The sequence below is a fragment of the Amphiura filiformis genome, chromosome 19 (genome assembly GCF_039555335.1).
Source record: "Amphiura filiformis chromosome 19, Afil_fr2py, whole genome shotgun sequence".
Lineage (NCBI taxonomy): Eukaryota > Metazoa > Echinodermata > Ophiuroidea > Amphilepidida > Amphiuridae > Amphiura > Amphiura filiformis.
Genome location: NC_092646.1, coordinates 29,504,971 through 29,530,078, shown reverse-complemented (window position 1 = coordinate 29,530,078; position 25,108 = coordinate 29,504,971). Strand labels below are relative to the sequence as shown.

Below are 25,108 nucleotides of genomic sequence, written 5' to 3'. Positions count from 1 at the left end.
TCGCCATTTGCTGCTATTCCTTTTCTCCGATCAGCACCAGATAGATCGGTCTTCCTTTTACGCGCTGATTAACCTATGTAAACCAATCAAGGATCGTAATTGACAGTGACATCAGACGTGATAAATTGTTTTTATCTCTGTCTTTAATTATAAGTGCCTATACCTGGGGATTCAAAGCGCTATATGAATAAAGACAAAGCAAACATTAAAGAAAGTAAACTAAACAGAAGAATTCTGTTGAAACAAGTATGTTTTCAGAGATGACCTGAAGCTCTTTCATATAAATATACAGTGGCAACAATAAGAACATTATATGACTTGGGCTGGTGTTCCATGACCTGGAATAGCTATGGAAAAGGCTCTGTCTCCGGCACAGTTACATGTCTTTGGAACCTGACGGTTCAGACCATAACAAGAATGAGTGGTTACTGAGCCAAGACTGGGGGGAGATTCCACAGGTTAGTGCAGCTGCCTACAACCAGCATAAAAGAGCATTCACTCCCAATGACATCATAGGGTTGTCTAGTGGTAACTTTATGAAACCTAATCAAAGGTGAAACATAATAGCATGAAAGTGTGATCATAATTATGTGAAACATAATACCTGTTTTGAAAGTTGTTTATCATTGGCCTCCCATTCTTCAGCCGTCGGCATCATAATTGATAGCAGCTCTTCTATGGTGTGTAGAGAGCTACCATCATCTTCACACTGAGGTAGACTGGTTAGAACTGTCACACACAGGGTATGCACTGATTGAGCTAGATGGTGGCATCTGTAGAAAATATAATATATTAGCATAAATAGATAAATCCAAGATATACATCCAAGATGGTTGAACTCATCCAAAGGTAAAGTGCTCAACCAAAATGGGAGCTAAATAATAAATTAATTGGACTTGATACAGCTACATTGCTTTACATAACTGTTTCGTAAGAGTTCTGTAAAGCAATGTAGCTGTATCAAGTCAATTAATTAATTAATTAATATATTAGCATACATTTAAAAATTAACATTTGAATAAATTTGAGAATAATTGAATGCTTGAAACTTAAACAAACTTACATAAATATATACCTCATCTAAAGATTCCCGCCATCTGATTGGTTAAAATCGTATTCCCGGGGCATAGTTCTGTATGTGCTTTGTTCCCAGCGTAAAATGATATTACGCATGTGTGGTTTTGAGATCACCTTGGGCCAATAAATTTTAACCATGACCCTCATAGCAGTCAATATTTGTATATTATTAAATACATAATGAAATTTTTCACTAATTTTAAGTGTTATTTACAAAATTCTTCCAGCAAATGCTTTAAAAACATATTTTACGCACAATTTTATTTTTTTTAAATCAAAAAATTGGGAAACAAAAAATCATTTTCGCCAATTTTTCTGAGACAAATGCACACCCTAAAAGGAATGCACATAGCAGCTTTGAGACATACTTAGGCCTTACCTGTGTAATGTATGAATGCCACCCAGTATATCATCTTAATCCAGCTAGCAACTGTATGCAAGACTCCATCTTCAGTCATCAGACCACCAGTCTGCTTCACCAGTACTGAGACATACTTAGGCCTTACCTGTGTAATGTATGAGTGCCACTCAGTAATGTCATCTTAATCCAACTAGCAACTGTATGCAAGACTCCATCTTCAGTCATCAGACCACCAGTCTGCTTCACCAGTACTGAGACATACTTAGGCCTTACCTGTGTAATGTATGAGTGCCACCCAGTATATCATCTTAATCCAGCTAGCAACTGTATGCAAGACTCCATCTTCAGTCATCAGACCACCAGTCTGCTTCACCAGTACTGAGACATACTTAGGCCTTACCTGTGTAATGTATGAGTGCCACCCATATATCATCTTAATCCAGCTAGCAACTGTATGCAAGACTCCATCTTCAGTCATCAGACCACCAGTCTGCTTCACCAGTACTGAGACATACTTAGGCCTTACCTGTGTAATGTATGAGTGCCACCCATATATCATCTTAATCCAGCTAGCAACTGTATGCAAGACTCCATCTTCAGTCATCAGACCACCAGTCTGCTTCACCAGTACTGAGACATACTTAGGCCTTACCTGTGTAATGTATGAGTGCCACCCATATATCATCTTAATCCAGCTAGCAACTGTATGCAAGACTCCATCTTCAGTCATCAGACCACCAGTCTGCTTCACCAGTACTGAGACATACTTAGGCCTTACCTGTGTAATGTATGATTGCCACTCAGTAATGTCATCTTAATCCAACTAGCAACTGTATGCAAGACTCCATCTTCAGTCATCAGACCACCAGTCTGCTTCACCAGTACTGAGACATACTTAGGCCTTACCTGTGTAATGTATGAGTGCCACCCAGTATATCATCTTAATCCAGCTAGCAACTGTATGCAAGACTCCATCTTCAGTCATCAGACCACCAGTCTGCTTCACCAGTACTGAGACATACTTAGGCCTTACCTGTGTAATGTATGATTGCCACTCAGTAATGTCATCTTAATCCAACTAGCAACTGTATGCAAGACTCCATCTTCAGTCATCAGACCACCAGTCTGCTTCACCAGTACTGAGACATACTTAGCCCTTACCTGTGTAATGTATGAGTGCTGCTCAGTAATGTCATATTAATCCAGCTAGCAACTGTATGCAAGACTCCATCTTCAGTCATCAGACCACCAGTCTGCTTCACCAGTACTGAGACATACTTAGCCCTTACCTGTGTAATGTATGAGTGCTGCTCAGTAATGTCATATTAATCCAGCTAGCAACTGTATGCAAGACTCCATCTTCAGTCATCAGACCACCAGTCTGCTTCACCAGTACTGAGACATACTTAGCCCTTACCTGTGTAATGTATGAGTGCTGCTCAGTAATGTCATATTAATCCAGCTAGCAACTGTATGCAAGACCCCATCTTCAGTCATCAGACCACCAGTCTGCTTCACCAGTACTGAGACATACTTAGGCCTTACCTGTGTAATGTATGATTGCCACTCAGTAATGTCATCTTAATCCAACTAGCAACTGTATGCAAGACTCCATCTTCAGTCATCAGACCACCAGTCTGCTTCACCAGTACTGAGACATACTTAGCCCTTACCTGTGTAATGTATGAGTGCTGCTCAGTAATGTCATATTAATCCAACTAGCAACTGTATGCAAGACTCCATCTTCAGTCATCAGACCACCTGTCTGCTTCACTAGTACTGAGACATACTTAGCCCTTACCTGTGTAATGTATGAGTGCTGCTCAGTAATGTCATCTTAATCCAGCTAGCAACTGTATGCAAGACTCCATCTTCAGTCATCAGACCACCAGTCTGCTTCACCAGTACTGAGACATACTTAGCCCTTACCTGTGTAATGTATGAGTGCTGCTCAGTAATGTCATCTTAATCCAGCTAGCAACTGTATGCAAGACTCCATCTTCAGTCATCAGACCACCAGTCTGCTTCACCAGTACTGAGACATACTTAGCCCTTACCTGTGTAATGTATGAGTGCTGCTCAGTAATGTCATCTTAATCCAGCTAGCAACTGTATGCAAGACTCCATCTTCAGTCATCAGACCACCAGTCTGCTTCACCAGTACTGAGACATACTTAGCCCTTACCTGTGTAATGTATGAGTGCTGCTCAGTAATGTCATCTTAATCCAGCTAGCAACTGTATACAAGACTCCATCTTCAGTCATCAGACCACCAGTCTGTTTCACCAGTACTGAGACATACTTAGCCCTTACCTGTGTAATGTATGAGTGCTGCTCAGTAATGTCATCTTAATCCAGCTAGCAACTGTATGCAAGACGCCATCTTCAGTCATCAGACCACCTGTCTGCTTCACCAGTACTGAGACTCCTGTCTTCCATGCACTGTTGATCTTTTCCCTCAATGCTTCTGAATGGAGCAACAATCAGCATTTTGAGTATTATTTAGTTTTAAATTTGAATATTAATAGACACGACTTCTAACTAAAGCAGTTTGGAGTTAGCTCAATCGGTAAAGCATTACTCCTTATGCCTAAAAGATTTATATTGCCTGACTGATTCTAAAGTTTAACAAATTACCTTAAAAATTTGTTCTTGTCCGAGCAACTCGGTAATAAGCACATATACTTATTAACAAATTTTTACTATAGTCTACATAAATCTTGCACTGATTTGAATCTGCCACAGCAAAATCCATCATGGCATATGTTTCTTTACTCAAGTTGCAAGTTCCTTTCCTTACACATGCATATCATGTCAGGCCCTTTCAACTCCTATACCATTACAATGCAACATGGTGGGGACAGCGCAACTCAGTACCTGTGTATTACACAGGGCTAATCTTAGTATTAGAAGCTGAAAAAATGATGCTGCCACCAGAGAGGAGCCTACATAAGCATTAGTAGTGATTACGTTATACGTCACTTGACAAGGAAAAATTGGCAAACCTCATGAATAGTTAATAGCAGAAACATGACGCTGCCACCAGCAATATAGCCTGCATAAAACATCATCTTGACATCAAGACTTATGTTCAAAAATATGATGTCACTGTCCTCAGACCGTATGTGATAGTTGCTTATCCACACACTTTGTGTGTACCATCAATCATCCTTGATCATGTGTTGGAGTTGTCAAGACCAAACACAGATCTTGTGCACTTTAGGAGTAACTCATTGACTATTCAAGTTGAAATCCAAACACCCCCTATGGAAAACATGGCCATAATCTTCCACACAGGGAGTGTGAATTTCAAATGTGGTAACCTGAATGGGTGACTCCATAAGAAATCTGTATCCCCTGTACCTACTGTGTGGGAGATTAGGGTCATGTCTTCCATATGGGTGTGGATTTCAGCTGGAATTACACATTGATAATAGCAACTGAAAGTTGGTGCACTTTTAAAGTTCAGAGATTAAAGGGATGATTGCATTGATGTGTGTAGATTGTACTATTTGGGCATGAATGCGTGAGAGTTAGCAGAGGGGGAAGGTTCTTGGCATATCAGATTTATTATTTTCTATGCTTCAATTACCTGATAGTGTTGATGTATCACTGCATCCAATTTGGAATAGAGCAAAGAGAAGCTTCTCTGTAGACTTGATTACCATACACCCCTGTTATTAATAAATCAAAATCAGCCAATCAATCAATCAATCAATCAAATCAATTACTCAATAAATAACTAACAACTACAAATCAATCACTTGCTCAATCACAATCAATCAATCAACCAGGTAATCAATCAATTCTTTCATTCATTTGCTTATTTCCTCAACCATTCACTAACTTAATCAATAACTACAAACTACCAATCAATCAATCAATCAAACAAACAATCAATCAATCCTCTCACTTGCTCAATCACTATCAATCAATCAAGCAATCAATCAAATCAATCATAAAATCAACCAATCAATTATTTTTGTTGATAGAGTATTGACACCTTGAATTCTCAGGTGTTTTTTTTTAAATAGGAACTGACCTCAACACCACTAAAGAAATGTGATGCCACATCACAGATGAAACTGACAGCATTGTGAGTCTGCTCCTCATGATGACCTTTAACCTTAGATGATTGCAAAGCTTCTGTAAATTTCAGCAGTACTTTTTCTGCATACACAGCATTCATCTTTGGTTCTGTTACAATGAAAGACACAATGCAAAATGATAGCCTTGGTTCGAGTTGTTAAGGTGCTGATGGGAAATTTTTTTTATTTATTTTTCTGAATTTATTTTTATTGTGATCTCTGTATAGCTTTGTCCACCTACCTCTGCTGTAAATATTTCAAATTACTAGGCACCTCAAGGTCCGTTCATACTACGCTGCAATTGCTTTGCGATGCGTTGCGTTGCCAATATGTGTACATCCATATCAAAACAATGCACTTGTCGGCTGTTACATGTGTCATTTCACATAATAGCTAGGAATAAATACCAGACTCATCTCCGAAGTGGAGGTCACTTCAAATCATCCCCAAGTCACATGGTTAAGGAATGTTCTCTGTATTTCTAAACCATGTGACTTGGGGATGATTTGAAGTGACCTCAACTGGAGATAAGTCTGGTATTTATTCCTAGTTATTATGTGAAATGAGACACATGTAACAGCCGACAAGTGCATCGTTTTGATATGGATGTACACATATATCGATTACTTTTTACCGCACAACAAAGCAACTCATCGAATTTCCCAGTTAAAATATATTTTACTTTATTACGATACCACAATGCAGTATTCTGCAGTGCGATGTCGCATTGCAATTGCGGCGTAGTATGAATGAACCTTTACTGGCGGCCCTGCTTACTTGGTTGCCATGGTTTAAAGAAGTAACCAGACAAAATTGCCAATCTCACTTTTTATCACGTAACTGCTCTCAACCTCAAGTTCTCAATCTATTATATAGCCTACTTTGTTAGTGTATATTTCTAGCAAGCTGCAGCTATTGTTTACAACCTCTATACTATTGTTTCTCTGCACCCAGGTGAATACCGAAAGGTACCAGTACTTGCATGGGAAGTAAAGCACACTTCATACTAAGAAATCTGACACTGTAACATAATTTGCATTGCTCATGTGCCACTAGCACTAAAAACACATAAATTAGATAAAAATTCTTACCACCATTGGCATCAGTTGACAACCCAAGGCTAATGAGATCCCAACTCTGCTTCCTGATTGCTGATTGGCTGTCTGCCATCATGTGACACAAACTATCAGCAAGTCCTACAACTTTTTCTCCAAACTTAGCCGATTTTAACCAGGCACTCAAGAAGGCTCTATCTGGTTGTGCCTGAATCTGAAATATTATACAAAAATTGAAATGGTTACTGAATTTGTTAGAATGAGTTTATTTTGACTTTGTGATGCAGTACATCCCTAAATAAAAATATGAAATACCAAATGAAACATATCTTAAGGATAGACAAGGTATTGTTGGTCGAAACAGCCAAAAAATCAATTTTCATTATCTAAACCAATATATTATTGAACAGTAACACTTTGATGTTTTGCAAAACGTTTTTCTACAAATCATATTCTTTGAAAACTTGCTTGATTATTATTGTTAATGAGTTATGTACGTTTTACAAAAGTGTTGTTGTTTTAGCCCTCTTTGCAACATAACTCAAGAACCACAGGACCTACAAAAGTATATCTGTGATATTTGAATTCTTCTACACATATGCTATGAAATGATCAATGCAATTTTTGCAAACACTACCATTTGCAAGATGCTGTGAATAACCAAATCGCAACAGTTTAAAATAGTCACTAACCTTGACACCTGGTCATCACGTTTTTTGGATGGGAGCGGTTCTCGTTCTGAACTTGTAATCATGAGATGAGTTGAAATTTATGTATGAATTTCAAAAGGGAAGAAAACTATATGAAATAATTGAGAATTAGCTTTTATGAAACTCATTACCTTTGTAACAAGTTTGTGTAGTACAAGTGGGCTCCTAGTATTGCAGCATATCTCATCTAATATAGCTGCCTTGTGCGCATTCTCCACACAATGCAACACAACATGCAGCATATCCACCACAGACCCAGTCTCTTGCTTCATGTCACTACCACCATCGCCATCCAAATTCAGCACCCATGGTGAGAACACCTGCTGAAAACATTCCATAGCTGCTGCATGAACATTGTCATGTGAAATTGCACTTTTCTGATCAGATGATTCAGCACTTGCTACATCTGACTGAAGGCAGCTATTTACATTCAAAACTTCATCAAAGACTGATGTAATTGGAAATATGGCGACTATTTTGGATAAGAATTCTATATGTGGTAGTGAACTGTTTGCCTTTGCTGCCATCATAGCAGAATTGGTGACTCGACATGCAAGTTCAACTAAATCGTCTGAAATATCAGCCACATAAGCTACACCAATGGCTGCTCCAGCTATGACCTCAGTTCTCTCTTGACTCTCAACCTTTGACCTCTCAAATTGATCATCCATTTGATCCTTCCTGATGCCACTTGCATTTTCTTCCAAATCAAATTTAACACCACTGACTTTCTTTTGGCTGTTCAATAGCTGCTCGGCTCTTTCTGGTGAAACAAGATTACACAGTAGAAACACGATACGATCAATAAATTCTGATGCGGCCTCCGCATGAATGTCGATTTCAGTCAGGCATAGTTTGGTGATATTATCCCAAAGAAGTCTTAAGATATTGTTAGCAGCTTGACTAGCCTCTGATTGGTCTGTGATGGTTTGTTTTTGTAGATATGATATCAGCGTGGTGGTTTGAGAATACAGTGAGGTAGTTGATAGGTGTGAGTTGTATTCAACGATGGACGACTCCAGGAGCACCAAAATCTGAAAGAATTAAAAGCAAGACTGTTATAATTCAACACAAACTTTCTGTGGGATATTTTGATACTGAAGGAGAGGGAAAATGAGATTTTCTGTTACAAAGTTGAAACATGTCATATGTCCCATTACCCTGGCTTGGACTGATGAAGTGTGGACCATCAAGAAACAGGTGAACCAACCTCTGAACATTTTTGTAATGGGATGTTATATTTGAAAGGCAACTAACAATGGCATATAGTAAATATGAACTTTTGAAGGTGGGGAAAATTACCCCCTCTGGCTGGAAATATTGGGACAGAATTGGTTAAAATTTAAATATGAACTTTTAAAGGTGCGGAAAATAACCCCCTCTGGTTGGAAATATTGGGACAAAATTGATTAAAATTTGTGATGTGTGTTTTCCTTTTGGCCTGTTTTATACATGTATAGGTCACAGTCTTGGTCCATTTTTAAGCATAACAGTTGCAAAATTTTGCGTGCATTTGTACCTGTGTAAGTCAATTTTGCAATTTTGTCTTACTTGGACATTTTGCCCAGCATGCCACTATTCCTCTGGAACTGCTAATACACAGTCTACATGGGGTAATAGACTTCAGCTGCAAGGTGATTGAAGGTGCAAATGTGGCTGTCAGATTAAGTGAACTTTATTCTCACTTATTCACATGGGCTTATTCTCACTTACTCACACAGGCTGAATACTGCTGCAACTGTGCAATCAGCACACAATAACCACATTTGCCCATCCAGCACCAACATAGCTAAGGGGTTCTCAATAAGCGGTATGGTGGTCCGGCTCACCAACCAAATAAGTTTGACCCTTGAATTGCTCTCCAATATAAAGGAAACATAACAAAATGCATGGCCTTGAAGCAAGATCTTTTGTTTGAAATGTTTGGCCCAATATCGCCCTTGCATTTATAAATGAGAACACATGAGTTAAACTTGATTCAGCTTGGAATAGGCAAGCCTTGATAACACAAAGTATTGATATAGAATAGCATGTGTACAACTGAAAGCATCACAACAGCAACATGCACATTGTGTTGCGAAATGTGTGATGAACGCATTATGCACAGACACACAAGTTAAGTGGGATTACTTTGAAGTGCAGGTAAACATAAGCCTCACAATTCCCGCCTATTACAAACTGATCAAAGCATAGCTGAACCTCATCGACACCTGTTAAGAGAATCACATGATTCCCAGATGATTCTCAACACATAAACATGAAATAATCAAACTTTGATTCTTGCAAAATATGGCAAAATTAATACGCTCACTTACATGGTCTTCAATCAACATGTTCTGTATTTTGGTGCAGTTTTCCTCCATACTCAAGTTACGTGATATCACATATCTGAGGCATTCCATGTAGGCCTTGACGACAGCTTCCAACTCTAAAGGCGTCTTTGACACACTATCTTTACACAATCTATATGAAAGAAAGACAAGTATAACAACAGGATTTGATTAGACTAAATTCTTCAGTCGTCTACTCTGAGCATGTACAAATGTATTTGTGTTATGCTGGGTTACGCAGGGTTTTACACTCGGCGGAAGGTCAGAGTAGGGTTGGAGTAAGGATGGGTCGGCGGAAGTTCATGTGAAATGTTGAAGGAGTGCCAATGTAAACGCTAGTCGTGTTAAGCTACTCCAACCTTCCCACGACCAATTTACCCCTGACTTTTGTCAGGAGTAACACGTAAACACGACCTGGTGGGTCGGAGTAGCTGTCTGTGTGAACAAGTAAACATGACTAGTCAGAGTAAGGTGACCTTTCACAACGAACTGGTGACTTTTTGTCGGGTTTGAGGGAAAGATCAGAATTTAAGCTTTTTCATCATTCTATTTGCCACTGAGCTCCATGCTGTTGATCGGCAAACAGTGGTGATGCAAGAGGTAGGCGTGGAGAAATTAGCAGTAAAATGTTGAAAAAAAAGCATTAACAAATCATGCAGAAGAACAAATTGCGGCGTACAAAAAAATTAGAAAATTGTCAGCAACAATTTGTTTTGACAGATAAATAAACAAATTTCTTTTGGGCGTTTCGATGATACCCAATCACATTGGAACTTGTGCCACTTGTTGAAAGCAACAATGTGTATGCATATCTGTGTATACTGGAAGTTACTCTGAGTATTCAATGGTCCCCTGTGAAGGTCGTGTTAAATTTGTCTGCGAGCCTGTGGTAAATTAGTCCGAGTAGGTGGGGGTGAACGTGTGCGTGTGAAATTGGGTAAATTCTTTGGTATGCCGGTGTAAATTTACGCCGACTAGTACCCACGTCTGAACATGGCTCCTGTGTGAAAGATTAGGATCATGTCTTCCATAGGGAAGTATGCATTTCATCTGGAATAGCCCATTTGCACCTACCCTGTTTTCAAATGGCCGAAAAATTCTCCATAGAATGCTACTCCATCTCCAATGACATCAGCTGGAATCTTGCTTAGGAATGGAAGAAGGCTGGGAAAGATGGTGGCTGCGTATCCATGACCAATTGCTACGAAGAAATGACCACAGCTTTGGTAGAACCGCTTTTCTTGGATTTACATGTGACCAGCAATCCTACATTTAAAGAAAATGAATTCTTTTATCAACACTGTTTGATCTTTTCAGTTTGCCGGTTTGTGTCTGTATCTTAAGATCACATCCTAGATTTTTCTCAGTTGCTTTCTCAGGAAAACCATTAACTCTATTGTTTGTTTTTTGGAGAAAGTATTACTCATCTTAGGCTAATACAATCAAACTCACTTGCAGATGACAGTCTTTTTCAAATTTTATTAACAATATTGAAATACCACAAAAGTACAATTTAATCAAGGACATTCACTGATGTTGATAATTATTGTCATGGTTTTATTCAACCGGAAGTTGATGATCTAGAAACGTAAATTAATCAGCAAAATAATTGAGACAGGTTATAGCAATGATTGGTCAATGCAATTCATATGTCAGCGACATCACTCTGGAGATTACAATTTTTCAAACAAAGCTTTTACAAAAGCAATATCGTTCTGCAAAAGTTGATAAAGAGCAAGTGCCCGATGTTTTTTCTGCAAAAGCAATCAAGTTCAGCTTAAACTAAAGTGACAGTAACTTTACAACTTACAGGTAGTTGGGAGACGAGAATCAAAACAGCTTCCCACAAGGCCGACACCACAGCTGACTCCGACTCATCAAGGTTACCTAGCAACGCCGGTGAAATGCGAGAAAAATGTGTCTCTGCCACGGACGGCATGTATTTGCAGATGGAACCAAGGAGAGAGAAGAATGCTGCCCTCACCTGAATAATAAGAAGAGTAGAAACTGAACATCCAAAACAGGTTTTAAATATACATGTATTGGCATGGACCATAGATGTAAGACAAGGGGAGTAGAAACTATAAACATCAAAAACAGGTTTTGATTCGTTCAAATGGGCTTATCCAGTTGAAATCCATACATTGCCTGTGGAAGACATGACCTTAATTTTCCGCACAGGGAGTGTAAATTTCAAATAGGGTTACCTGAATGTGTGACTTCATTTGAAATTTACACCCTGTATGTGGGAGATTACAGTCACACATCGTCATCATCCCTATATCTTCGTGTTAAAAATTGCTGTGATAGCACAGCGAATCCTCTCGTTTTTTAACAGCAACGCATCACGATTTTGTTCGAGATAGGCCGAGGGACTCAGGCTAAGCATACCATGACTATCATATGAGATACCACAGCGTTTCTATATTCTACACATTATTACGATTTGTGCATGCTCTAGTACCCCATATGATGTTTCTATTACAAGAAAAAAAATTGTTTTCAGGTAAAACCAGGGTTTTGTTTCCAGTACACTCACTCGAAACGCAGTACACTAATTAGCGGGGCCTTGCAGCTTGCTGTGGATATCTTTTACTGCATTTTTAAAGTAAAAAATTTGAAATCCAAAGTAAAAATTGAGATATATTTAATTTTGAGAATGACAATTATACTTTATAGGTATAAAGGAACGCGTTTAGCCCATTCAGTTAAGTTCCAGGTGGACGTCCTATAACACAATGCATATGTAAACTTTCTTTATCTGTGTCAATAATAGAATATTGAGTTCAACGGAGTATTGAGCTGTATGGAAAAAAATATTTATAATACAGGGTGTTGACACTGTGGGTCATGTCTTCCATAGGGGGTATATAGATTTAACTGGAATAGCGCAATATACATGTATTGCCTGGACCATAGACGTTAGATATGGGGAGTCCCGACTCTGTCATATTTGCCTGTTACTCATACAGGAAAAATTAGTGTGCCTCTATAGTAGCAATTCCAATTGAATGAACGCAGCTTTCAATAGCGTGACATTTTTTTGCGTACACTGCTTGATGTACGCCAGCGTGTGCGACTGTGCATGAGCAACGTAGAAGTGAATACAACAATGCCAACGCACTCGTGATTGGTTAGTATTGTATCCAAGGTTGTGCATTCACGATGTAGTTTGAAATGTGCGATAGACGATCGCGGTGGGATTGAGTACAGCTGTTGAAAGCTGCATTCATTTAATTGGAATTCCTACTATAGATTACTTCAGAATGCAATCAGCAAGCTTTAATGTTAAGAAATAGTGTATGGTTACGATTCTCATGTAATAATGCATTGTGCAAAAATTTACTGCGCTACAGTAAAAACAATTATTTGTCTTTTTTTCTTTTTGGCCCAGTGGGTTCTTGGATTCTGGCTGGGTATCCATGCTCAATCCATTATGGGCGAGACTAGCACTAAGACAGAGACTCCCACTAGGGGTATCAAATCATCTTTGATACCCCCCCTCCCTGGTCTTATCACCTAATTCTTGACATATTTGGGCTTTTACTTACCATAGGTGATTGGTGCTTCCCCATCTTCCACAATTTCCCATCACCCAATATGTCTGCTAATTGCTCAGACACTTTGGTCAAGTATTTCTCAGTTACCATGGACACTAGTTCTCCTAATGCAAGCATAGAAGAGGAGATGACTCGCAGGTACTTCTCTTCCTGCTCCTCTGGTGTGGTTGTGCTGCAGGATAAAAAAATATATTATTAAAGAATCGGATAGCAACGTTTGCACAGTGTTTTTGTGGGACTTTAGAGCACATCAGACATATCAAATTGTATTCTGAATACAAGGAATGTCCTTCTAATATCAAATAATTTTTGATTTTTTTTTAAATTTGCGATTTAATACAAATTTTATGGCAAATTATTCAAAAAAAAACATGCCTCTGATACTCTGAAAGTGGACACATATTTCATACAAATTTTTCAAGAAAATTTGACCCATTTTATACTTCAGGCCAGAGTTTTGGCCAAATATTTACAATTAGAAAAAAAAATGAATTTTGGTCTTCAGTTAGATTAAATTTTAATTTTAATACTCTCAAAATCATATTTCATTTTAAATATGAACAAAAAATAACCAATTTTTATCTCAAAATTGACCTGGAAATTAACAGGTGCTATTGTTTTACCCGAGGCCGAAAACACAATAGTGATCACACTCATAATCAATCTCTGTACTTACTTAGCATCACTCAGAGTAGTAGGTGTTTCCTTGAAAAGGTTTCCTTGGAGGTACTGTAATAAAACAATAACGATGAAGGAATGCAAGTTATTAAGATATGTAAATGAAAGTCCATTATTCGAGCTGGTTAGCCGGTAAGATCTGTCTGGGGAGCACTTCTCACCCTCCCCCATACCTGCTACAAAAGACCGATGACACAATGTTAAATATGCTGCATCAAATAAGAGCACAGCGCACACCGACATCCCCTGGTTAATAATTACATTGTACAGCAGAGACACTGATATCAATACCCGGGATCGATACATGTGAATGTGCTATGTACAATTTGATATTCAGACGATAAACCTTTGGATACTGGAGTAGAAAATGATGAATATCTCCCGTAATTGTGTTATTCTAAAGAAGTCGCTTTTGATGCTTGCACTTGAATATGTGTTGAAAGGATATGATAGTTGTTAGCTTGCGCATTGAGAAAGAACCGTGCATATATTGAGCTCAAAAACTGACAAAAATTCTGATTTTATATGTGCCAAACTATAGCACAGCATAGGCCACTGGTGGAGGCAGTCTAAAAGCATATGACCTCATGGCGTATACCATGCTCACTGACATCTACAGAGGTCAGTCAACAGGCTATTGTCAATAGCCTTAGTCGGATGTCCCCCGGCCCATTATGCATCTCACAGAAAAAGGGAGACACCTTATCCCTGTGTCGAGGAGCTGAAAATTACCTTTTACCAGCATTTTGGCACTTTTGCCAATTCTTACCATCTATGCTGGATTTTCTCCAAATGGATACTATATTTTGTCCCATTTGGATGCTCCTACCTACACTACTCTATATTTCATCCTTTTCTATTTTTTCATCCTTCTATCTGTCTACCTTCTCTACCTTAAAACTTCCTTTCGCAACACAGCTGGTTAGGAAAGGTGAGCCAAATTAGTTGGCTTGGTAGCTTGTTTTTTGGTCTGGTGTTGTTTTTGGATTGGAGCTTCGTCCTAAGTTTCGTAGAGGATGGGAGTTCTTATTCCACATACTAGGGTAAAGGCGCTGAATTCCAGTACTGATGGGCACATAATTCATATCACACTGGTGGTACAGGACACAGATCCCCAATGTGAAGGTGACAGCGCAACCCCACACGGGCATCAGGAAATGGGCGACGCTGTCAAATTAAATCCGGACTGTGGACTAAAAGGTTGTCCACAGACGGACAACATCATCCATTTCCTTTTGTCGGGTAAAAGCTAGTGTGGGTGCCAGCTTGTGTTGTGTCTATTCTTACCTCTTCCTCTTCATCTTTTCTTTTCTTGCTGTCCCAATCATAGAGTTTAGTGTAGGAATGTGATCAGGGCATTAGGGCAGCAGCTTTTGCCATGTTTGATCTTCGGCGGAAGAGCCTTCTGTAGTCATTTCATCTCTGCACAGATGCTAACGGCTGGATCAGGCCCAGTAAGGCAGAGTACCCTCAAGCTTGGGTAAATGGCTTGCTGGATGGGAGGTCAGTAAACATTTTATGTCGAAAGTCCAACCAACTGCGGAGCAGACCAAAATGGACATAGGAGTATCCACTGCTCTATACTTGTACTCCAAGAAAGGCAGGCACTGTTGCAGAGCAGTGCCGGGAAGCAGAGAATAACCTTTGCCAAATTCTGGACATCAAGTATGTCCTCCATGCAGTGAGGTTTATATCCTCGTGCTGTATGGATGCTTTTTGGATTTCCCGTTGGGTGCTTCCTCAACCTCCGAAATGGGGCTGACTCCCCCGTTCTGCATACATGTCGCGAAAAGTTATAATGCGAATAAACGGACTGACCAAACGAGAACGACCAAATGTGCTCCCGCATACCCACTACCGAATACTTAATATGAACATCTGGCTAACAAATATTAGAGGCTTGTGAACTAACAAAGGACAACTGGAAGCGAGAATCCGGAGTACTCCATCAGACTCTAAACCGGACATTATTCTCATTGATGAATCCAAGCTGGATTCTTCAGTGCCTGATGATAGTCACTTCATCTCACTAAATGGCTACTCCTGTATGCGAAGAGACAGAACTGATGACAGTGGTTGGGGTGGCTGCCTAATATACCATCGAAATGGTCTCCCTATAGTCAGGGAAACCCACCTAGAGCCCAAGAAGCACGAGCTGATGGTCTTTACTATCCTTACCAAGAGTGGCACCCTGCTTCTTTCACTTGTCTACTGTCCTCCAAAGAAGGCTATCGGACCCATAGACTGGTATGACAAACATCTGGATAGCCTCATCTCCAAGACCAATGCTAACATCTGTGTTCTAGCTGGAGACTTTAACTGTCATCATCGCGAATGGCTGGCCAGTAGGTCTCCCACTGATGCAGAAGGGAAAGCAGCCTTCAACCTATGCTGTGCTCACCCAAATTGTTGACAAGCCAACCCACAAACTTGGAAACCGCCTGGATCTCATAATCACTGATGCTCCAAACATGTTCTCTCCAATTACCATCGACCACGACATTGGCTCTTCAGACCATTACCTTGTCCAGACCATGTTGAAAGCTTCTCCGCTCTCTGAATATCCTCCTCCACGACGTGTCTGGCTCTACAAGAAAGCTAACTGGGATGCCTTGAGAAATGAGCTAGCTGGTGCACCCTGGGACCGTCTTCTCACAAAAGATGACCCTGAAGGGGCTTGCAGTAAAATGTCACCAACACAATCACTGATGCCATGCACCGATTCATTCCACAGAAATCTGCACCCTCATTTGTCGACCATCCTGCGTGGTGGACCGAGTGCTGTGAAAAGGCTCTGGAGAGAAAGAACAAAACATGGAGAAGATGGAAAGCCCTGCAGTCTCCTGAAGCTCGCCTTGATTATAACAGAGCAAGGAATGAGTATACCACAATATCCAGGAAGGCATGCTCTCTTCACAAAGCTAGGGTCAGAGGAAAGATGACAGATGAGCTCCAAACTGGTTCGAAATCTTGGTGGTGGACAGCACGCCGGTTGATGGATAAGGGTGGAAAATTGGAAATCCCAGTCCTGAAATCTGACGGCCAGACTTTTATCACTGCCAAGGAAAAGGCAGAGTGCTTCGCCTCCTTCTTCAGTGACAAGTCAACCATTACTGAATCTGAAAACAGCAAGCAATTCCCTCACCTTCCTCCGAGGACGACCACCAAATGCTCCAGTGTGACTTTCTGGCCTAAGAAAGTAAGGAAACGGCTAACCAAACTGGATATCAACAAAGCGCCTGGGCCTGATGGGATTCCCGCCTAGTTCTGAGAACTGCAGCTGCTGAACTGGCCACTCCTCTTGCACGGCTCTTCCAGCTCTGTTTCAACAGAGGACACATGCCAGCCCAATGGAAAGTTGCCGATGTGGTCCCATGTTTCAAGAAAGGGGACAAACACTCACCAAGCAACTACCGGCCCATCTCTCTCCTCCCTGTTCTCTCCAAGATCATGGAGAAGTTGGTCAATAAGGCTATGTGGAAACATCTCAACGATCAGAAGCTGATATCCAAACAGCAGTTTGGTTTCAGAGCTGGCCACTCAACATCAGATGCCCTCACTTATGTTTCCCAGCGTCTCACCAACACCTTGAACAACAGAGAAGAAGCTTGTGTTGTCTGCCTGGACATCAGCAAAGCATTCGACCGAGTTTGGCACCCTGGACTCCTGGAGAAACTCTCTGCTCTCAGCTTCTCTGGAAAGCTGTTAGCATGGTTAGCTGACTACCTCTCGAACCGCTCCATGAAGGTAATTCTGAATGGCAAATCGTCCAGTCTGAAGTGGATCAATGCTGGTGTCCCACAAGGATCCATCCTTGGTCCTCTCCTGTTTATAATATTCATAGATGACATCTCTCAGAGGCTGACAAATACTTCCATCTTGTATGCTGACGATGTTACCCTGATGACATTTATCGAGTCTAGAGAGGACAGACAAGCTGCTGCTGCATCTCTCAACAAAGACCTACTAGAGATCGAAACATGGGCCTCTACATGGAACGTTACTTTTCGAGCAGCTAAATGCCAATCCATCACAGTTTCCAACCGCAGAGATTCTGCTGGCAATCATCCTAGCCTCCAATTCTTTGGTATAAAGCTCCCAGAGGCAGATAGTGTTGAACTCCTTGGTCTCACCCTCAGCAGTGATTTATCTTGGAATCCTGTTATAACCAAGATGGCAAAGACAGCAGCCCAGCGCACTGGTCTCCTCCGTCGTGCTGCACCCTACTTGGTGCCAGCTCAGAGAGCGATTATTTATAAGAGTATGGTGAGATCTAAGATGGAGTATGCTAGCACAGCATGGCATGGAGCAACTCCTACATCACTGTCAAAACTAGATGCAGTCCAGAGGCGTGCTGCTCGATCATCGATCTCCCTGGAGAAGAACTTTCCTCTCTTCAAATTCAGCCTTTGGCTCACCGTAGAAACAGTAGGTGCCACCACTATGTTCCATCGAATTTTCTACGGAATGCCCCTGAATTGCTATGCCAACTACTTCTGGACCAGCTCCAGTCTGATCCTCGCCTTCGCCGTTCAGTTAGATCTCACGACCTTGCAGTTCAAATTCCAAGATCTAACCTTGTTAGTCATGAGCGGTCTTTCATTCCATCTACAGCCCGCACATGGAATGCACTCCCGCCTCACATTCCTGGAATTGTGAAAAGGAACAGCTTCAAAAGGAGGTTAATAGCTATCTAGGCGCTAACCCGTCAGCTTTATCGCAACGATAACAGCTGTTAATGCCTTGATATGTCTTGACATAAAAAAATTAAAAAAACACCTATTAAACAGGTCGGAACAAAATGGCCATGCGTGGCTGTGGATTCAACCTACCATGGCGATCTCTGCCATGAAGAAATCGGGGCGATGACACTGTGCGGCGATACATGATTGGTGTGACCAATCATATCATGCCATGTGATCATTGAATGTGCTGTCGCCAGTATGTGATATGTTGTGGTGTTTTGTTTACTGCATGCGACAACTTTCTGAACTTATTTCCAAAGATTCCGATCACCTGCTGAAAAGGTCTATACAGTGGAAACTTGTTAATACAAGCTCTGATAATACAATAAGACAAGCTTGATTTTCAGGTCCCTGGCACTGAATCCATATGTAATATGTGATGGATAAGACAAAATCCTGTTAAGACAAACTAACTTTTATGGCCCCACAAATTTTGTATTAAAGAGTTTCTGTAGTATCAGGTCGGCTCCTTGCTTTCTAAATATGAGCCACAGAATATAACCACATTCACTTACCTGAATAACTTGCACACTGCAAAACCCAATAGCATCTGGCTGCTTGTGTAGTGGAAAAGCACATTCAAATGCTGCTCTTGCATTTGTCTTAGCAGCAGGGTATGTGTCACATTGTGCTAGTAGCCATGGTCCCATCAGAGAACGTAAATGTGGGGCAAGGTTGCGTTTGACCTGTTCGACGAGCAGCTGAAATGTTTGCTGTGTTGCTTCTCGTACTCTCTTGTCATGATCCTATGTAATTAAAAGAATAAGAGAACTTGGATCAATTACTAAAACAATCAAGATAATTAATTAGTATTTGGCAATGTGAGTTCAAGCCCTGCAGTCTGTTTGTTCTCATGAAATAATTTAAACTTGAAATTTCTCTGGGCAAGGAGCTAATTACTTATTGTGGAGCTGATCCTGGCTGCAATGGCGTATTGTGGTGTGCGCTTCTCAGCTGCAAGTCCCTGATGCGCTACAGTAGTCAGCGACTTCCTGTAAAGTGTGCTGAGGCCTGTGGGTTTTTTATATTAAACCTGTGCATAGCGCACTATAAATCAATGTGCTTCTAAATAAGGAAACACAGGTAACTAGTCAGATGTAATATGGGCTCTTCTAGATTTCTAGATTGCTAGTGATGAGGACTCTGCTAAATATACTTACAATAGTTAGTCTTCCATACAGTCTTGACCAGTGTGGTAGTGTAGCAGTCACAGTATCTCTATCCTTCTCCTTACACAGAGTGCCAAACTCCTGAAGAGCCTAAAATTTGTATATAATATTTATAAATTTGATCTAGATCAGATTATTAAATACAAAACTAGAATGATGTTCGCTGAAAGATTTATGCACTTAACTTTCTACTGTATTTTAGTGTGGTTCGTAGGTTTAACTGAGAGTTTCAGAGATCGGCAGCTGCTCAAATTTTCCCAGATCCCAATTCAAGGCCGATTCAACTCAGATTGTCCCGATTTCTCACTTGCTAATCTGGATCAACCAATCTGGATCAGTCAATCTGGATCAGCCAACACTAATGCTTTCATTATTACACACATCAATGGTATTCGCCAGCAAAGTGTTACGTGTAATCCGATTATCACTATGTCAACTGGATCACGCTTTTGAGTTCTTCACCACGATCAAAATGATCGCAACACAGAGTCTATGGCATGTGCTACCAATTCCAAAAGGTGCATAATCCAGTTACCAAGGAATTATGTAATTACTTTGCTGGCGAATAGGGAATTATCTAAACATGGATTACTGCATACAAATCTTAATTAGGCTAATGAAAGACAATTCACAGTTTCCCATTACATTTTTCTTTCAAGATTGAGTATGTGACTTTTTCATTATTCATTATTTTAAGACTTCGGTTCATAGTGTCCAAACCAACAAGTGGTAAAGGTTGAGGATTGCAGAAGGGCAACACTAGCCACAAAAGATGTCATGCATGATGTCAGTTGAGTAAGTGCATTTATACCCCCTCCATAAAAAAAGATGCTTAAAGCCATAATGTGTGATTTGCTTCACAGCGACGCCCTCAATTTTACTTGGATTTCTACTTTTTGCATAATTATAATGCCCAGTGGTGTACTAAAATACCACGTAAAAGACTAAGCCTGAAGTGCTTTAATAACAGTAAAATTTAACTTTTTATATTAAAACCGGGTCGACCCGGTTTTATTCAGAGTTCATCGATCAACTGCTTGCTAAACATCTCCCATGGATGTCAGCTTACATGTATGTGTACAAAAGTCGAGTGCGATGCTCCGTGTAGTATAACATGTTACAATCGGCGAGCGTTGTACACGCATTGTAGGCACTGGAATGAAATCGCAATTTTCTTTGTTATACCTCATTTGTTTGGCTCGAAATTAAAAGGGGATAATGTGATTAGTAAAACAAACATTTAAATAGGAATCTATATATTCTTTATGCAAATCACACATTATTGCTTTAAATGTTTTTCTTGATGAAGAATAGTTTGAAATAGTTTTTGTTTCTCTGAAACTTTGCAAAATATCACATAGTGAAATATTTTGAAATAATGAATTATTTGACCTGCAATTTTCCGGGTCGGGTAACGAAAAACTGGGAATTGACTTTCATTAGTAGCACTTTGTAGTAATCTGATTGAAAGTTTTGTGCAAACTTATAAAACTTTTGTCCATGCAATGTAACCTAGTAAAATTCTCCAAAAGTATGAGTCAATCCGAGAAAAAAAGTGCTTTTCGTCCCACCCTAATAGCCAACCTTCGACATATCAGGTTGGAATTTTATAAAATTTACCTTCAATTTTGTGACCACATCTTTCTTGGTGAGTTTTCTCAGCACCATTCTGAAGTCTCCATCCAGCTGGGAGTCATCATCTTGAGTCTGGGGTACGTAGCCAAGATCCCCAGACATGGTGCCAAACCCTATGAAACCCATGGCTCCCCCACTCTCCCGGGCCATCAGCTCGGCAGTGCGTGCGCTGCTGGAGGGCTAAAAGCAAACAAAATTATAATAGATTGTCAGTTACAGCAAATTTGGAAACTCTTAAATATTTTCTTTCCTTGACTGATCGTTATGTCTCAAAAATCTACACAGTTAGCATCTAAATTAAATGATAAAATCCTCACAGTGCACAATATGTGACACGATCAAGGGGAATGAGTCACATGTCGACCATGGTCGAAAATGAGTTTTTACATAGGTTTGTAAAGAGAACATTTAGAGCTTTCAGAAACTGAAAACCTCACACTGATAGTGATACGACTGTCCTTTGCGAAGTTACGTAAAAACAAAAGAATTTGAACACTTTCTTTGCTAATATCTCAAAATCAATATTAGCGACATGCGACTCATTTCCCTTGATCGTGTCACATATTTGTTGCCATAAACAGCCTGCACATACATGTAAAAGACATGACCTCTGAGCTATCGTTTTGTGTGTTGATTCAGTTATGACATAATTTGTTCAACTCCTGTTAAATTTAGGATGTTGAAGTTTTCTGAAGTTTATGTTGAGACATTCAAGTCTTAACCATGTAACTGTAAATGTACATAGTTTATACCCATTTAAGAGGTTAGACTTGCAATATTATTGGTTGAACAGAGTTTTGGAATTAAAAAAAAAAAGCGCAGTGATTTATAGTGCGCTACGCACAGGCACAATGCCTAGACGTTGATTCCCAAGCCTCAGCACACTTTACAGGTTGTCGCTGACCACTACGGCCCCACATCATTCCATAAACCATTTAACAATGTCACAATTCAAGGACTTTGCTGCTACAAGAGCACACACCCTAGACATTCCACAAATAACCTTCGCAACCAGGATCAGCTCCTCAAGTTTCGTACGGGTTACAACGAGACAATTAGCAGTAAGTTCCTTGTCCAGGGGAATTTCAAGCCAACTCAATTTTTCCACGAGAGCGTACTAGGCACCGCCAGGGTTCGAACCCGCACCTCTCGCACCATAGTCGAACGCCTTATCGATTGAGCTAACTTGACTGCTAAACATTCACTCATTATTGGTTGAAGTATGCATTATTTCAACAACTCTTTTTCTGGTGATGATGTGATCACCAGCTGTTTATTTCTGAACTTGCTATCACTTTTTAAAATACAATTTACACAGTAAAATTTCATGCTAATAAACACGATACAAATAATATTTCAAATACAATGTAGAGGGCAAGATGGCGGAGTGGTAGTTAGGCGCCAATTTTTTCGACATGCTACATTGTTCCCCTTCAGTAATGAGCAACAATAAAGTCTCTGGCAGAGAAGAATGTTGCATTTTCATTTTGAGAGCGTGTACAGCATAAACAGTCCAAGTAGGGTTCCGATTGATTGGCCGATTCAATCATCTGACAATTATAACAACAAACTGATAAGCTGATTGGCCTATTACGCATCAAAGCGTTGGTCAGCGCAGAGCGGCACTCTTGAATGAAGGGAACACAAACATCCTAGTCTGTGTATGTCGCTCATTAAGGGGGATGTTATTTTTTGCAGAAATTATTATATCAGCGACAGGATACAATTTTAATGACCCAGGGCTATCGTGGGCTAATTTTTTTATGATTCCCCCATGTCAGGCTGAAAATGTTTACGAACCTCCTTCTGGCAAGTTCCGCCCACACAGACTCAATCCATTGTTGGAACTAGGCATGAAGAGTGTGAAAACTTTAATTGTATCAAAAAGTGTAAAGAAAGGGTGCGAAGAGTGCACTGCACAAAAAATTTTTATTGTAACCATTCCGAAGAAAATGACAGCCCCTAAAGTTTGTTCGGTTTACATAAGGCGGAAAAAATTTAGACTCATAACACTGTGTATTGATATACATGTAGAATGGCGTGCAAGCTGTTTGGCGCAATGCTTACGCTTAGGTGTGCGTTATGTAATGCGTGACTAGCTAAGCGCTTATGTGATATTTTCATGGCGTGAGTTGGGACTTTATGGACGCGTGCAGTAACAAAAGCCGAATAATTTCTGCTTAATAAACCAAACAAACTTTAACCCTGACTTTAGCAGGGCGCCTCGTCAATCAGAGCAAAAAGCGGTGGCGCGCCAGGGAGAGGGTATGGGGGAAATCCCCAGTCAGAACCATTGCCCCCTTGCCCCCCGTAATGCAATTTTTAGCAACGATTTACATTCACTTTAACCCCCTGCCAGGCTTCCCGTTAGTGTGCGTCGATGCGTCCAGACGCGTATTTTACACATTTGGACGCAAGTTCACATGGCTAATCAAGTATTTTGCGTCCATGTCACATGCATGTGGACGCAGACAAAACTTCGAAATTTTATCATTATTCATTAATTGATGATAAAAATAAGAAATTGTTATTCTTTTATATTTTTAAGATAATAAAAGCCCCAAAATTTTGACCCACCTGCTAAGAATTGAAGTAAATTCTGCAATATTTGTAAATTATGCAACATCAGGAAATCGTGCACTTTTTGCATGCTTTCCGAACGATCGCTGTTTGATGGCCTGGGGAAGTCCCGATTGATTTGTTTACAAGCAAGCATGCTGGACTCAACATGTTTATTTAATATTTTTCACAACCTGACAATATTCAATTTTTAATATTTTATGTTTATTTTCTCATAAATAATCTAGGTTTCCTTTATTAGTATTATTGTTACGATGAATAAAAGCAATTTTAAAGACAAAATCCAAATGATAACCCTTTTTCGTATTATTTGTGGCAGCGCATGTTTTAGCTATGTAGCATCAACAACACGTTAATTTAAAAAAAGAAATGCGGAAGTAAAATTACAAACGAAAATTTGCGCAAGATTGACAGACTTTGCTCATGTTTTTGCACCTGTTTTTGACCACGTTTCGGACCAAAACTGACACAGAAATGAGAAAAATTATCATAGCGAATGGAGATGGAATATCACGGCGAAAATGCACTTTTATTTTTTTTTAACAATCAACATTTGGTGAGGTGTAGACCCGGGGTACGTGTGTATCGTCATAATCGTGAATTTCAGATGGACGCACAAAAATCTGTCTGGACGCAAGTTTTTGCAACCTCGTGAGCAAACTTGCGTCATTACGGACGCACGTTTTTAAAACCTTAACGGGAACCCTGCCCCCGCCATGCCATGGCCATGGCCCCCATAAATCCTGGCGCTACCACTGAGCAAGACTGTCGTACTTCTATTACTTTTTGTAGGATTAATAATTTTGAACTTGTTACAAAAAGAATTATTAAAAAAATTGCATGAAATTTATAATAAGCTTAACCTTAAAAAATTAAATCCAACCAGATTAAAATATAATAATAAATCAAATAAAAAAATTAAATGTAATGTTACCTTTACATTCCCTTTAGTACGCTGTTTCTGTCGACCACTCATCTTGCCCTAAATGTTTTAGTGTAACTAAAATAACCAGATGTTACAAAACATAATTTCACAATCATGAATCACGATTTCTTCCACTGGAAGCTGACATTGAATTTGTGCTGCTCGTATAATCAAGTTCCCGTCTTCTCGGGGTGC

General features: G+C 39.9%; 1 protein-coding gene across 1 annotated transcript in view; it reads right to left on the bottom strand.

The window, feature by feature from the left end:
* Positions 1-25,086, bottom strand: part of LOC140140487 (E3 ubiquitin-protein ligase listerin-like) — a 44,419-nt gene extending 19,333 nt beyond the window's left edge. Inside the window, 19 exon segments of the mRNA XM_072162244.1 lie at positions 605-773; positions 1,584-1,711; positions 1,965-2,211; positions 2,984-3,106; positions 3,752-3,905; positions 5,031-5,112; positions 5,481-5,635; positions 6,618-6,795; positions 7,423-8,325; positions 9,607-9,754; positions 10,696-10,817; positions 10,819-10,887; positions 11,432-11,605; positions 13,173-13,353; positions 13,858-13,910; positions 19,120-19,350; positions 19,765-19,863; positions 21,394-21,588; positions 24,923-25,086. Coding sequence (XP_072018345.1) covers positions 605-773; positions 1,584-1,711; positions 1,965-2,211; positions 2,984-3,106; positions 3,752-3,905; positions 5,031-5,112; positions 5,481-5,635; positions 6,618-6,795; positions 7,423-8,325; positions 9,607-9,754; positions 10,696-10,817; positions 10,819-10,887; positions 11,432-11,605; positions 13,173-13,353; positions 13,858-13,910; positions 19,120-19,350; positions 19,765-19,863; positions 21,394-21,588; positions 24,923-24,964 — 3,453 coding nt within the window. The 5' untranslated portion in view covers positions 24,965-25,086.
* Between the last annotated feature and the right edge of the window lie 22 nt (positions 25,087-25,108).